The sequence below is a fragment of the Eucyclogobius newberryi genome, unplaced genomic scaffold (genome assembly GCF_026437365.1).
Source record: "Eucyclogobius newberryi isolate DKJ021-1_F unplaced genomic scaffold, fEucNew1.0.hap1 SCAF_6, whole genome shotgun sequence".
NCBI classification, from domain to species: Eukaryota; Metazoa; Chordata; class Actinopteri; order Gobiiformes; family Gobiidae; genus Eucyclogobius; species Eucyclogobius newberryi.
Window position 1 is genome coordinate 15,453,646 of NW_027316278.1, and position 15,718 is coordinate 15,469,363.

General features: G+C 38.7%; 1 protein-coding gene across 2 annotated transcripts in view; it reads right to left on the reverse strand.

Annotated features, from left to right (window-relative positions):
• dtx1 (deltex 1, E3 ubiquitin ligase) overlaps positions 1 to 15,718 on the reverse strand; it is a 37,252-nt gene that overhangs the window by 21,232 nt on the left and 302 nt on the right. For both annotated transcript variants that reach the window (XM_072434020.1, XM_072434019.1), the window contains exons 2-3: positions 15,582 to 15,645; positions 14,785 to 15,294 (exon numbers count right to left, since the gene is read on the reverse strand). In XM_072434020.1, the coding sequence (XP_072290121.1) occupies positions 14,785 to 15,031 (247 nt within the window). In that variant the 5' untranslated portion in view covers positions 15,032 to 15,294; positions 15,582 to 15,645. The remainder of the gene's footprint in view (positions 1 to 14,784; positions 15,295 to 15,581; positions 15,646 to 15,718) is intronic.

Here is a 15,718-nt window from a genome sequence, read left to right on the forward strand (position 1 = left end):
CATAAGTGAACAAACAATTGTTTGCAAAAACGATCAGGGCGTTATCGCTACATAGCATTCATAATGTCTTCACAAACAGTGAATGAATATGCTAATAAATTCTAATATATGGGACATGAATAAGATAATTGAAGCATGTTTGATGTTCTCATAAAACCAAGAACTACGCTTGAAAAAATCTTTTATAGCCACAAAAAGAACACCACAAACAATGGCTGCAGGCTGGACAGACTTCAAACTAAGCTCAAATCAGAAACGAGAACTGCAAAATTTGAGTTCAAAAGCTTTCAACCTAAAGTAATTGTTTAAAAGGATGTCATACCTTAACATCCAAGTATGCAAGATGTGAAGTAGTTCATTATCGAAAACCATGAGATCAAAAGCATAGCAACGTGGACGATAGCCTGGATTAAAGCATATTTAATAACATTCCGCTTTGATTTTCCAAAATGTACTCTCGCGAGTATCTACAGCTAATCGCCTTCAGCTTTGTCTTCTTATATCAAAGCAGGATCCAGTACTTCAGTCACTCATTATTAGGTAAAGAACATTTACCACTTTACAAAAAGATCTTAGAGGGCACGAATGAACTATGAAGCCAGTGCCTGTTACGAGTTATCAAATTAGCTTATTTTATGGTGTCTTTTTTTAAATTTACGCAGCTGTCCTTAGCCATTTAACAAAAACATAAAGACAACAATGTAAGATCAGCCACCGTGTTCAAGAAATCACACACATTTATAGAAGACGCGAGATGACACTTAATTTTTCCCCGAATGCACTTTTTCGTAATGAGCTACGGTAGTGAGAAGCAACTTGGATTACCCAACGTGTCCTTGTCTCTTTGTCAGCAATGGTGATAAATGCAAAAGAGCAAATGGGCTGCTCGGGAGGAGAGTGAGAGGGGGAAAAAAAGGACGCAACGAAAGTGCTGCGAACAAGGAAGGAAGGTCACAAGGATGCTAGGAAGTTGGTTGAGGAGACTTTCTGCCAACAGACAGTAAAAATATGCTTCAATCTTCAAAAGTTAGCATTGCAGTAAAAAAAAATTTAGTCTGCTAATACAATTTTCCTGCCAGCGTTAAGGCAAAGCGCTAAGGAAAAGTGGTGAAACTGCAGCCTATGGCACCTATCCCTACTCTTTCCCCCCCCACAACACTCCACACGTCTCGAAACAATACGGGGGCAAGTCGTGATGCAGCGTTTACTAGAGAAACAAAGAGAAGACAAAAATGAAGTTACAATGTTGTCCACCGGCCAAAAGCCCGTAACACTGCAGTGGAGCAACAGACCCTGAAATAACCTTACTCTGTGGATCAAGAGCGGATACAACATGAGGAAAAACACAACCACCAAACGAACGCTGAGCTGCAGTGTACAATAGTAAATAAATAATACAAATATTGTGGAACACTATATACTACAAAAGGGTACCTGACGTTTGGGAGTGCAACACCTTTTTCTGTCCTGAGGTGAACACGCTTTTGTAGCAACATACAAAAATAAAAAGTAAACATTGTAACAATAATTTTGTGCGTAACTATTTAATGTTAGATATTAGGTATTTTAACATGTGCTGCAGTGTGACTTCACCTTTGTCCATATGGTTGGTTAAATAATTATGCAACTATCGCCTTATAGAGCACATTATCTGAACAACTAGAAGTGTATTTTTCTGACAGCCGTCACACCACTGGTCAGTCAAAGCAAATCATTTACAAAAAATAAGAAGCCCTGAGTTCGTCCTGAGGCATAAATGAGGAGTTACTTCTGGTTTCTTTTTAAATGTGTGATGGATTTTAAATGTCACAACAGAGACACCCTTAGGACGAGCATTAAACTTCACATCTTATTTACATTTAAAGTTAACATAACCGGGTAAAATACATAATCTTTATGCCAACTCTAACAGTCTCTGACACAAATAACTCTTTCTAGTGTTAAAGTCACAGCAAGAGATTTGAGAGCTTTTTGTTGAAAATAAAAATGAAACGGAACCTTATTCTAAATGTATATAGACTTTTTAGAAAACATCTCTGCAAATGTTTTAATTAATTACTTTAATACTTTCAATAGATTACGCAAAAAAAAAAAGATCTCTCACAAAGTTTTGAGCCCTATATTCTAAAAAGTGGTTTTGTAAAGTAAAAAATAAATACAAAATCAGTACTAAGCCTGGGACAAAAAGATAACTGCAACAAAACAAATCCTATAAAGCCATACAATAATCTGTGCATTAGCATGGCAAACTTGGCTCACACTGTGTTGCTTCGAATCATTTAGAGCCATCGACTTAAAGGGCACCAGTGCAATGAAATGGTCGTCGAGGAAACATCGTTATAACATTATTAAGAGTGTGCACTTGAATAATTTAGGAGAAAAGCACAGACTATGGTCATGTTTATTGCTCTTGAGCTCCGTGTGCCCTGTAGTGACTCCATTGACGCTCCAGACAGAAGAAGTGCATTCTCGTGTGCTTTGTTGCTGCACGGCTGGCTTCACGTCACTTCATCTCTGCAAACAAAGCCTCGTGCCTCAGTCCAGCACCTGTGCACAAAACTATACTCGCCTTTAGACAGTTTCACTCCTCTGTAGCAACTAGAGCCAGATTTCTGTTGAACTTTTCCCTCAACAATATTCTGACATTACAGTTAATCATGTGGGCTTCTTGTTGCAGTTTCTTAGTGAGGTGCAGAGGCTCATTACTGAAACATCCTTGACAACTGCCAACTTCTCACGGCCGCATGCGTCTGAGCTTTTTAACTTGGCATCACAATCTTTGGCACAGGACTGGCAAGCAATAATATATTGTGATACTAATTGGAGCATTATATACATAATTACTATTGTTTAGCTGGACTTTAAGGCTATATTCAAAGCTTAAATATTTTGAATACAGACAGAAGTTTCAATGACGTTAATGATTGTTGAGTCGATGAGTTGATGAGTGTTAATGATGGTTATCATAAATGATAACCATTTCCTCTGCTCGTCAGTTGCTTGTCTGTAATGAAAAGAATTGTCCTTTGGGTTAAATAAAAGTAATTCGGATTCAAATATACTGAGCTCCAATGTACAGCCTTGATTATTCCGTCACTGTAAGGCTTGTATGCTCGGACAACGGTTAATAAGTTTAAATAACATCCACGTGGCAGTGCAGAATGCTCTGGTGTGACACACGTGTCCAATCCCACAGCGCTGATGCAGTGCACCATTTATATGTGACAAACACCATATTTTATGTCAGCCATTACAGAGACTGACATATACTGAACCCCTGGAAAGGTAGAGGACCAGGACAAGGACATTCAAATGCTAATCAGGTACTCAGGGTGGTTGAGCCAGGGTCTCACAAAGACAAAGAGGATTCTAATAGCCCATTAAAATTCTGAATAGGCTAGCTCGGTAGATACAAGGGGGGAGTTTCTGTTGAAACAAACAACTCTTTCTACTTCAGGAAGGCTACGCCCAATGGGCGGGTCTTACCACAGAACAGTATTAATATCGGAGTTCTCGATCTAAATTCTTTTATTGACAATGACTCTTGGATGAGAGTCGAAACGTCTATTTTTTCTACCCGAGTCCAGATGACTACAACTGAAGCTTTTTCTACTACATTACAGAGACTGTACAGCGAGGGCTCTGGTCTCTGCAGAGACACAGATCTGATAAACAGCTCAGACTTTGAAGTAGGGCACAACATTTTCAACAAATACATGTCATAACTTAAGTCTAAGCATTGCAAAAATGTGCCTGTGTTTTTGGGAAGCTTTTTTTTAAATAGTGGACATAAAACTAGAATTACATTGTTTGAGGAGATGCATGATTGAATGGAAACGAAAATGAAAAACAAAAATCAAAAGTTGATAAAAGAGAAGCCTGCAACATATTTAGTTTTGGAATAATTGTCCCTCACAAGTTCCATCTTAACCACTGCACGGAAGAAACAAAAAGGTTACCAGAAACGGTGACAGAAAGAAAAAGCAATTGTGAGGTCAAGTCTGAATCACTCATCCTCCTACTGTTTGACCTTATTCAATTATAAAACAATACTGTTGGGCAGGACAGTGTCACTGTAGCTTACATAAAAGGTTTTCATCAGTGTTATTATGCTGGAGCTGGCGATAAGAGTGAATGACACCATTGCATTGGACTTAGGGACGGGATAAGACAATTCCTACAAGCAGAGATGAGAGAAGGCTTTTTTTTTTTTTAATCTACATTTTTTTCATTTTGTCCCGTTCCTAATTAGACTGAAGCAAGTTGCAGTTAATTTGTCTAAACCTCAATTAAGGGTATAGAAAATCAACACAGTAGCCAATGTTTCAGCATATAAGTTCAGCATGTCTATTAAAATATATTATTTCCCTTTTAATTTTATTCAGTTTTCTATTTCACCATTTTATTCAGTTTTCTATTTCACCATTTCCAAAAAGGTTTTTGAACTTCGTATTTAAAAAACAAAACAAAAAAACAGTACTTTTCATATCTTCGAGTGTGAGTATGCATTAGTCGTCATAGAAACACGTCCTCGCAGCAGGTAAATGTCACAGGCTGCTATAAAATGAGGGTCGTGTAGCAATGGAACAAGAAAGACATAACAGTATCTCTCCAGAGTGAAAATGTCACAAAAGCACTTGTGTCCTGGGTCATCAGTTGGACTGTAGATCCGAGGAAGTGGAAAGTGCTGAATTATAGGCTGCTTCATCGTGGGAATGTGTCCTTTAGGAAGAGTGTTATCGGTCAGGTTTTGACTAAAGTACACCGAGTGGACTGTCCTGTACTGTGACCCTACATGGAACTAAAGTGTTGTAAGAAATCAGCAGAACAATATTTGATCATTTCTACAAGAGTCCGGCAATATATTGAATCTCAGATAATATTGTGAATGTTCTTTTGAAGATATGCAAACTCTGAATATGGAGCACATTGCTTTTAGTCAAAATGCTACAAGAAAAAAAATGACCAAAATTATGTTTCAAATAAGTGTATAAGGTGATATTTCTGCACTTTTGTGATTCATTTTTACAAACATTTCACATTTGATTGATAATTGAACCTCAACCAATACCTTTAAATACATTTCAGCTGAGTCACATCTGAATATAATAAAAATATATATATATATATATATATATATATATATATATATATATATATATATATATATATATATATATATATATATATATATATATATATATATATATATATATATATATATATATATATATATATATATATATATATATATATATATATATATATATATATATATATATATATAGACCACACACAATTTCTAGATCAGTGTTTTTTTTACATACATCAACTAATACTTTTTTTTTTTTAAATAAAGTTGAAATGCCGTTGAAAAAATATCAATAGTAATACAATTGTTCTCAAATTTGATCAATAATTTACAGCAATAATGTATTCTGATTTTTATTATGGGCTGGGTCTGTGTTACCCATTAGCGGCCGCAATCTAAAAAAAAAATTAAACTCAAGGTGTTTGTGATATAAATCTCTACTTCTATTCAAAGCTGCCATTAATAATGAATCTTGTAGGGAAAGGCAAGTGTAGTGTGGCCATTTTTACAGGCGCAGTAGTGTGTCTGATTGGTGGTATTCAGGACACATGCTGCAGCGGGACAGTCCACGCGCCGAGCACTCGCCGGACTTGGACTTTCCCCAGGAACTGTGATTTAGAAGCACTTACAGGTGACACAGAGGCAGAGGAACACCCACATTAATATTCTACAGCGGGCCTCGCCTAAGAACAATCAGAGTAAGTGATGGACCAGAAAGCATGCAGAGGAGCGTGGACCTGTTGAGGACAGATTATGCAACTTCTCATTTATAAAATAGAGACAAGGCAAGGCTCCTCCACTTGCAAAGTTACGGTTTTAAACTTTGAAGCAAAATGTGCAGAGCTAATTCAAAATCTAAAACAGTCATTTTGCGGGTGGATATTTTCAAACTGCTTCATTTTTCAGCTGCATGCGAATGGCGGAGTGACATTTACATCTACAAACACTGTAATAAATAAACAGTGACTTGCTGGATCCCCTTAAATACAAACAATAAATAATTAAAATACTGCTCTTGGGACAGGCAATACAGTAACTCTAAATGCACTGTCCATCCACAAATGTGGCATATATAAACCTCTCAATATGGAAAACATGTGTGAGCAGAGATATAGCAGAGCACTCAAACGCTTTCCTTTGTCCTATAGATAGCATAGACCAGAACGATGACTGTCTGCCTTTGAGGGAGCACTCTGCTTTGAGCTTTAGAGATTTGTCATGCTGCGGCTGAGCTAAAGTTGGCTAAGAGACTGTTTTTCTTAGGAGACAATGCACAGAAGAAAAGGAAAAACCCATCACTAAACTCCGTGTTCACAACCATGCACTCCTGGTCTTTCTCTCCCTGTGACCATGTGTTAATCTTTGCAAATGTAATAGATCCAACAATTCTTTTATCACAAAATAAATACTGGCCAAACCAGACATACATTATAGTTAAGAAAACAATGACCTTTCCCCATCCAGAAATTCCTCTGCTCTTTTTTCCCTCCCAAAACAAAATTGTCCTCATTTCTGCCATGTTCTGTTATTCATTTGTGCTTCACCTTGAAACCTTAATAGTGCAATGTGATTGGCCTTCTGGGCTCAAAGGACCAGTAGATTTGTACCAAAGTTCAACATGAGTGTTTGTGAACTGCAAAAATACCCAGAATTTATCTTGCTAAGACGGCCTCAGTCGTAAAAAAATAAAAATAAAGTTACAGTTGATGACTTGATTCAGTGTAGTCGTGTCGACTTCTTTGTTAAATGTTTTTAATGAATTATATAATGTTGAGATTTAAAAGCTTCAATGTTGATAAAACTAATTCAGATATGCTGACTTTTTATCTATCATGAATCAGTTTTTGATAAGATAATCCAGATCAAACACACTTTGATATTAAAACCCTGGAGGGGTTTTGTACCAAGACGCATTTGATTCAGTTCATAACTTCATATAAAATGTTCACGCGCTTTGGCATTTACCTGGAGCAAAATTGGTTTAGACATCCCTCTGTAGTATCTATGGAAAGATGAGTTAAACTGACCATAAAGTGCAGTGTAACTCCTCCAGGACCAGCTGAGGACTAACAGACTCCAGCTCTCCGGAGTGGCTGACCTTCCAGACCCACAGCGGAGAGCGGCGTAGATTTAGAGCTCCTTCCCTGATAGAGTAGTAAGATATCCACTTAAGAAGATGAAAGCTGCGCGCTGGATCAGATGTGGAGGTTTGTGTCCCTGTTCAAATGCCAAGGGATTTCCAGGACTGATACAGAGGAAACGTGAACAGGGTCAGAGCAGCAGATAGTGAGAGGCCTTTATGGTATACGTGTGATACAAACCAAACTATGATGAATGGCAGTAGTCACAGAATACAACCAACTTAAATGTCTGTTTTTCCTGTAAAAAGGCATAGATCATGTAATGTAGATGTATTTATAATATGTGTCAGATGGATTCAATTATTCTTTGATGCTAGAATAGAATAGTATAAGACCTCTGCCAAAACACACCTAACTCATAAATCATAACTACAAAAACAATCTACCATATCTACCTCTTATACAAGATATTATCAACATTCTCATATAGAATAGGTTTCTTGCCGGTCAATAAAAAACATGATACACACTCAAACAATTGTTTAACATGAATAGTGAATGATGTTAATGGATGGATTAAAATCCGTGCAGAGGTGGTTTACATGGTGCATTTCATCTTAACACGACTGTGGCGTGTGAGAGGGAAAGAGCAGCCCATGTGCGAGGTTTTTCCAATGTTATTATCCCCAGTCAGCAAACTGTCACTTTCCATCAGAGAAACGCTCCAGCTCTCCCTCTGTTCTGCCTCTGTTCTGCCTCTGTTCCTCGCACACAGCTCCTGTGTTAAACCAGAGCCTTTCCTGACACCATTCATGTGGAAGGCAGCCAGCTGCTCAGGGCCAACATAGACACCTGCGTGCGTTGATATTGAAGCACTGTTTAGGTTCTATGACTATGCATGAAGTTATGCGAAATTAAAACAATGTGCAGTGATATATTTGTCTTTCAAATTTAAGTCCACTGTCTTAATTGATTTTACATGTGAATTTGAAGAGTTAAGACAATTTGTAATGAGTAAGTTGCAAGTTAAAGAGTATATTTTAATCAATAATTCACATGGCAACTGCCACATTAACCGTACAGTGTTGTGTCCGTGCACAGGGATCAAAAGAAAATACATTTATTTATACCAGTTACACACATCTTAAAACTGCAGTAGTTTTGCAACTTTCCTCTAACACCACAGAGGGATAATTAAACGGCACCTAGCGCTTCTTTTAAAAATACACAGCAGCTTTAACATTTTCATGTTTAGCCTCCCATCTCTGTAACACTTATCACAGAGAAATCTGACGCAACAGGGATTTCACAGTCAGAGAACCTGACCTTTTTACACTGGCGGGAATCTTTTATACAGCCTCCTCCTACAGACCACCAAAACCTATCCCACGCAAGCTAGTTTATACTTATGCACATGTCAAACAAATAAAGATCGCACTACAGTTTTCAACATCTGCTCAACAAGCTCAGACAGACCACAAGTCCCATTTAGCTGCTGCGTATAAAACCGTCATGAGATCATGCCTTGAGAGGCGCTGTCCTCATTTCATTCACCACAAATAGGGTTTGGAGCATGAGCTCTGGAGAATAGGTGGTTTCTCACACGCATACTACCAAAACAAACAATGGCCCAGTAGCATCCCAGCAGCTCTGATAGGGTTATCTCTACAGTCGCACATGGGGCCACTCTCACAGCACTGGAGCTAATGGTCCCACTATCAATAGCCACACAGGCACACTGTAAATCACTGCAACAGCGCTTTACAAACTTTTCCCACCAAGTACCTAATGAAATCCAATAGAATTATCATGAAATGAGTTTGAAACTGATTTAAACATCAAATGTATGAAATGGTGAACACAGCTCATTCCTAAATGTCACATTGTAAAATCTTTGAGTTATGATTATTGTGAAATTAAATACCACCATTTTAAGATCATTCCCAATTGTTGACACAATAACCAAACAGTGAAATCCTTAATTTTCTCTCATTCAGAGCATCATATGCTTGGCACAGGGGTCACAGTGCTGAGTGAGTCTGCCACAACCTGTTTTGACTCAGTTTTGACAGTGATATACAGTATACAAAAATTTTACAGCTGCATTTATGTACAGCGCATAGCCAAAATCCAATAAAGAGATAAAATTGGTCGATACCAGACGGTTACGAGCTTCAAGGGTAAAACAGGCTTTATTGAGATAATAAAAAGTTTTATCTTCAAATTATGTTCCATTATGTTATTGTGTGTTGCAACACAAGAACAGCAAAATAGAAACATGCAATCAAAAAAGAGGACTATTTAAAAAAAAAATGATAAATCTAACCCAACAGCTTGTGAACAGCTTTATGAAATTAAACCCTTTAAGATGAAGTCAAACTAAAGTGACATAAAACGCCTCAACTAAAAATGTAACATTTATGCGTGAACTATTTGGAATTATCACCATCATCTTGACATTCCAATTAAATATGGACTAAGCCAGGTCTTAACCACCAGTACATTTTAACCAGGCATAACCCAGGGCTATGGTAAGATGCAAATTATTACGGTACATTACGGTACTGGCGGCATCATCAGAATCAGTATCAGAAAAAGGCATTGCCATTATCATTGAACTCAGTTCACAAACATAGGAACTTTTTTCAGCGTTAGGTGCAACATAAAACAATTAAAATATAATAGCAATGGGTTGAAACCCACAGCTCTAGACTATACCATCATTACCAATTATCGTATACACATTTTAAGGCTATGCATCAATTTTAGACATTAGAACTATTTATTCATAGTTTTGATTAAAAAAACAAACACATTTGTACCGATTCTTCGTGTTAGGTTTTCCGTTTGTTTTTAAAAGTAACTACTTTGCCAGTACTTATCCCTTCTGTAAAGAATAACAGGTTAATGCCATTTTTATTTAGAGTTGTAAAACAATTGAAACGCTTTCACCCATAAAGGTTAGACACGCCTCGAGTATCATATCGATATTGGAAAAGTACTCTTTATGGATTTTAATATGTGGTATTGTGCCATCACAAGCTCTCATATCTCACTGAATAATGCCTCAGTCAGGTTATTTTGTCAAATTCAACATCACATTGGAAATTTGTATGTTGTCATAGATTTGTTCTTTCCGATTAGGTACGACTGTGACAAACCTATTACTCTTCACATGAAAGGATCGAGAAAGCAAGCTACAGCAACAGTCTCTGCACGCATGGAGACAATTAAATCTGCCATTACAAACTATTCTTAGTCCACACATCACTCCCACACAAATACTTTGCCAATCAGACAAGATAGTGGAAAAACTGCACCATTAAAATCAGATAAGCTATAATACATTTTCAGACAGTTCATTAGTCGGATCCAGTTAATGACAGTGGTACATATTATCAGAGATGCAGCTGAATCACTGGGGACTGGTCCAAGTTGAGTCACACTGGCTCTAGTGGGAGTCTGAGAGCAAGACGCACAAAATAACAAGCCAAATATAAAAAGCACAAGTCCAATTCAAGGTTTAATCTTAATCAATTCAAGGCTAAATCAAAACAATGTCTAGTCTTTATAAGAAATGTTTAACCACTGATTAAGAGTTGACAAGATATAACTAACAAATATACCATTTTATGTCAGGCCACCATGTTGTTAGAGTAAGATGAGTAAGAACATCGTCATATGAACCAAAGTTGAGCTCTTGATGCAAAACTGAATCAATTTGTCCTATAGTGTATACCTCATTAAATCTCTTGTTCATAAAAGCTGCAAATCAAGGTTCAAAAAGAGTTTAAGATGGCAGCAGAAATAAGTGCAGTGTGTAATATGCCATCTAACAAGTGTTGGTATAGGATCAAAGTGGCAGTTAAGCCTGTGTGTTCGTGCTGTCTGTGGGTGTAGTGAAAGGGGATCAGTGCGCAGCAGTGTTCAGAGGCACCAACACCTCTCTGGGGAAGAGCAGATCGATGCTGTTGGACGTGGGCCAGTCCCACACCACAGCCGGCCTGTGGCCATAGAGTGACCTCCATTTACACTAACATGTACAAAGGCAACATTGGATGGCATTTTAGGAGATATTATGGTCTTGTTTTAGTGTCAAATGAACATTTGAAAACAGACTTGTATTTTATTGACAACATATTACTAATAATATTTTTTCCCAGTCTATCCCTTTAAAAAAGGAAATAAATCTTAATAGGAATGTTTCCAGTTCCACCCAGTAATGACACATTCAGAATGGACAAAGCCTCTTGGAGCCCAGAGGACTTCTGTCTGACATCTTTAGGTTAAATTCTGGTTTACTAAAAACAAAAACAAAATGTATGACAGTGGAATAAATTAAGAGTAGGTTTGACTTTTTCTGTTTTATTAAGCTGTGTTGTGTTTTATCCAACCAACTTTATTACTATAGCACATGTTTACCAATATAAGGTCTTCAAAGTGCTGCACAGAGTTAACACAACATCAAATATCACATACAATCATTATGTTTTGTTAATATTCTATGCAAAGATGCAAAAATCATGATTTTTTAAAAAGTCTTCATCGCTCATATTTTCCAAGTGTGCCCGTTATAATGGAAGGCACATTACATAAGCTCCTAGGCCGTTTCCACAATACACGCCTTAGCAGAAGATGTATTTGAAGTTTATGAACGCCAAGTAACTAAATGCACATGTGTTGGGCTGAAAGAGCTTTGGTGCAGTGTCTGTGGTGCGTTTGCTGTCGTCATTCTACAATGATTAGAGGGAGCCGTTAAGATGCTGTCATATAGTTGTGCATGGCTCAAGTCCCACTGGGGCCCCTCCCAAAGCCACACGTAGAAAAGGAGGGTTCTCCTAAACAACAGGATAAACAAGATACTACAGTAAACACATACTGAACTGCACCACAGTGGACAAGTCACTGGAGTTTATTTTCAACTCCAAAGGAAATCTTTTTCCAAATGACAAACATCAGTTACTACTTGTTAGAAACAAAAATGTCAAAACTTAAAATAAAAAGATACAACGAACAGCCTAAACTACAGCTGCACAATATTTAAACAAATATCTAATTCAATATGGATTATTTCAGACTATACCAATAAAACATTAGCCAATATTTATGTCTATATTTTTAAATTCACATTGACATAAAGTTGTGATTACTTTATCCCATGCAATATAAATAGTTAGAATTTGTATTACTGTGGAAACAAACAGCTCTTTAGCTTCATTGCTCTTCACTTTCCATTAGACAGAAAGAAATCTGTTGAAAAATATTTACCGGACATTTTACCAATATTAGCCTCAATCTATCGCCTGATTTACCCATCTCTAAAATGAACAGCAACATTGATAAAACCGTTAATAAAGCATCCGCCTTTCCCAAAATATCAGCCTGACACTTACCTGATTTGGCCAAACTGAGAAGTGGGCGGCAAAGTAATTGAATATTGAATGTACAGTATGGGGAGTTTATCCAGAGACACAAGGGCCACACAAGGGCCACACAAGGGCCACACAAGGGCCACACAAGGGCCACACAAGGGCCACACAAGGGCCACACAAGGGCCACACAAGGGCCACACAAGACAGGACACACAAGACAGGACACACAAGACAGGACGGACAGGACAGGACGGACAGGACACACAGGACAGGACACACACACACACAGGACAGGACACACAGGACACACACACGACAGACAGGACAGGATGGACCAGACAGGACAGGACAGGACACCCGAGCCACACAGGAGCCACACAGGAGCCACACAGGAGCCACACAGGAGCCACACAGGAGCCACACAGGAGCCACACTGGAGCCACACTGGAGCCACACTGGAGCCACACTGGAGCCACACTGGAGCCACACAAGAGCCACACAAGAGCCACACAAGAGCCACACAAGACAGGACACACAGCTCAGTGGCTCATCTCAGTCAGACACATCCAGACACATGTGGCGCTCAGAGGAAACTCAAAACAGCAGAAACTCAGCCAAGCACAACTGTATTGTTTTGCCGCTTCAGTGTACCACATATCAAAACCAATTCTGAGGTAGATTTGTCCCACAATAACTGTTACAAAATGGAGGACAGCAAAATGGTAATATTCTGTCGTAAGAAGCATTTTTTCGTATATCTTTAAGGTTAAAAGGAGTTTTGCAAGCTATACTTACTTGACCATTCCCTTTTTATAACAGTGTTCTCTCGTCATTGTGTTACTCAAGAGTTGTATTTTGACTTGTTATTGTCCTGTTATTGTGTATCGTTTCCATTATTAAGTTGCTTTGGATCAAGTCTTCTTTTAATTCCATGTTACTATACATTTTTTGTAGCTATATTAACAAAAACATGATGCAAAACGAATTTCAGAATTAAAACAAGACTAATTCACAATTAGGCCCGAAATGTCGTCTTGAGACGAACAAATGAATCAAGAGCGAGACAGTGTGCGGGAGTCTTTCTGAAGTCGTCTCCTCCTCCGCACCTGTCGCCCAGTCAAGTGCCGGTCCAGAATCAAGAAACCACACACCACCAATATCATTACACACAATTCAATTATGAGCAATAAAAGCAATAAACCTGTCGACAACAAAAGATGATGCGAAGAACACGACTCCAAGCAAAGCAGGGCGGGGTCAAACGCAAGTGCTCTCTACATGTAATCTCTGACATAATAACGACTAAATTGTACTCTCACGATCAAAGCATCTTCGTATTCAAAGAGTTCCTCCAGCTCCATTTCAGATGGAGAATTTGGACCGGCAGATGTTTAAACCTCCCACACATGTCTGCCTCAAACAGGAGGGCAGCAGGTGAGTTCAACACAGATGTGAGAAATTATACAAAAGCACAGCCACAACCTGGAATAGCAAATAGAAGACAATTTTCAAATATAATCTCAGACTTATTGAAGCTTTAAACGAGGCTGTATCAGATTACGTTATAATTAAATACAAAGCCAAGCCATAAGGACTAATGATGGTGCTGGAAAAGGGGAGAGACAAACAACACATCATTTATAAAACTGTAGTCATCAAACACATCACTTGTTACTTTGTGGGACAACAACTGAAGTAATGCTGCCAAACAAGAAGCAATGTAATATACGCTAAAATCACTGCTAAAGTGGGCGGTCGCTGGTGTGATGAATGCGCGTCCTCTTAAACAGAGTGACCTTTGGCAAGGTCACGGCTCACCAGCGTCTGCAGCAACGCACTACTGTATGAATAAACGATGAATCATTTGCACGGCCCCGCAACCCTGTTAATCATGTGCGCCAGTTCTACATCGTTACTGAAAGAGGAAAGTCAAAATATAGCCCAGGACTTGACAAGCGGCCAAAATAAAAGCTAGTCCAAATTTCTGACAGATTTGGTGTCACTTGTGAAGCTTGATTAAAAACGTATCGTTCATTAAAAATAATCTGCGTAGAGATGTAAATGAATGTCTCAATGTTGTTTCTATGCTAATACTATTACCAATGTAAGATAATGGAGATGAGAGTAGATTAATAAAGAGAAACATTACTGATCATTGCCGTTTGATCCTTCACTTTTGCCGAGCACGCTTGTCCTCTTGTGCACTTTCATGTACATTTTCATCTCAGGCCATTCTTACCCGTGTCTTGTCGAAACTGGTGCATGGACTGCAGGTCAATGATGTACGGGGAGAGCTGCGCATCCACCTGTCCCAGCACCACCGTCCCCCTGGCGTCCCCCTTCAAAACGTTCTCGATGTGGTGGCACACGGCGGCACTGTAGGGTCTCCAGCGCCCGTGTTCATTCAGCCACTCCCAGACCACCACACGGGCCAGGTTTTGAGGGGGGTAGCCCAGTCCGTTGAGCCCTGATCCGGGACGAGCCATCTTCACTGTTGTGAGTGGTGTTTATGCTTCAGCTGCTGGCTTAGTCCTGGCCTACTACACCACCGCAACTTCAATCAGCTCTCACTCTGATACATGTTGTAACGGCAAACAAAAAGCTTCTGTCAGCTTCTTACGGTTGGAGTCCTCAGTTATCTCATACTGTTGTAAAAGGGCATTTTGACAGGCTGGGTCAAAGCACAGTGAAGATGGAAGGGGCTTTCTTCTCCTCTGCTGAAGATCAAATTAAACTAGAGCTGTAGGACCTAGACACAACAATGACAAAAACAAGTGTCATAAAAGACAATCCACAAGTGACAGAAGATAGTCTTCCTAATTCTCCCTAGGCCTTTTAGTTTAATCTTAGTGGGTTATACATGCACAAGTTGACGTTGAATTGACTACTAGAGATTTAATCAAAACATTATGAAAATACATCAGAAATCTGGAAAGATTCAACTAATATTAAGAGAAAACAATATTTAGCATTGTGTTTTCTCTGCCACTATTTTCATCAGTATTGATGGTTGAGAGCGGAGCTGGCGGCACAGACCTGTGGGCTGCAGCGGTGGTCGTACACATCTGCCAGGTAAACGCTGCATTTTCAGACTCAAAGGCTGAAAAACACGGCGCACGTCTTTAAAGACACATGTGCGATGTTTACCAGCCTTTGGTTTAAGTTTAACACAT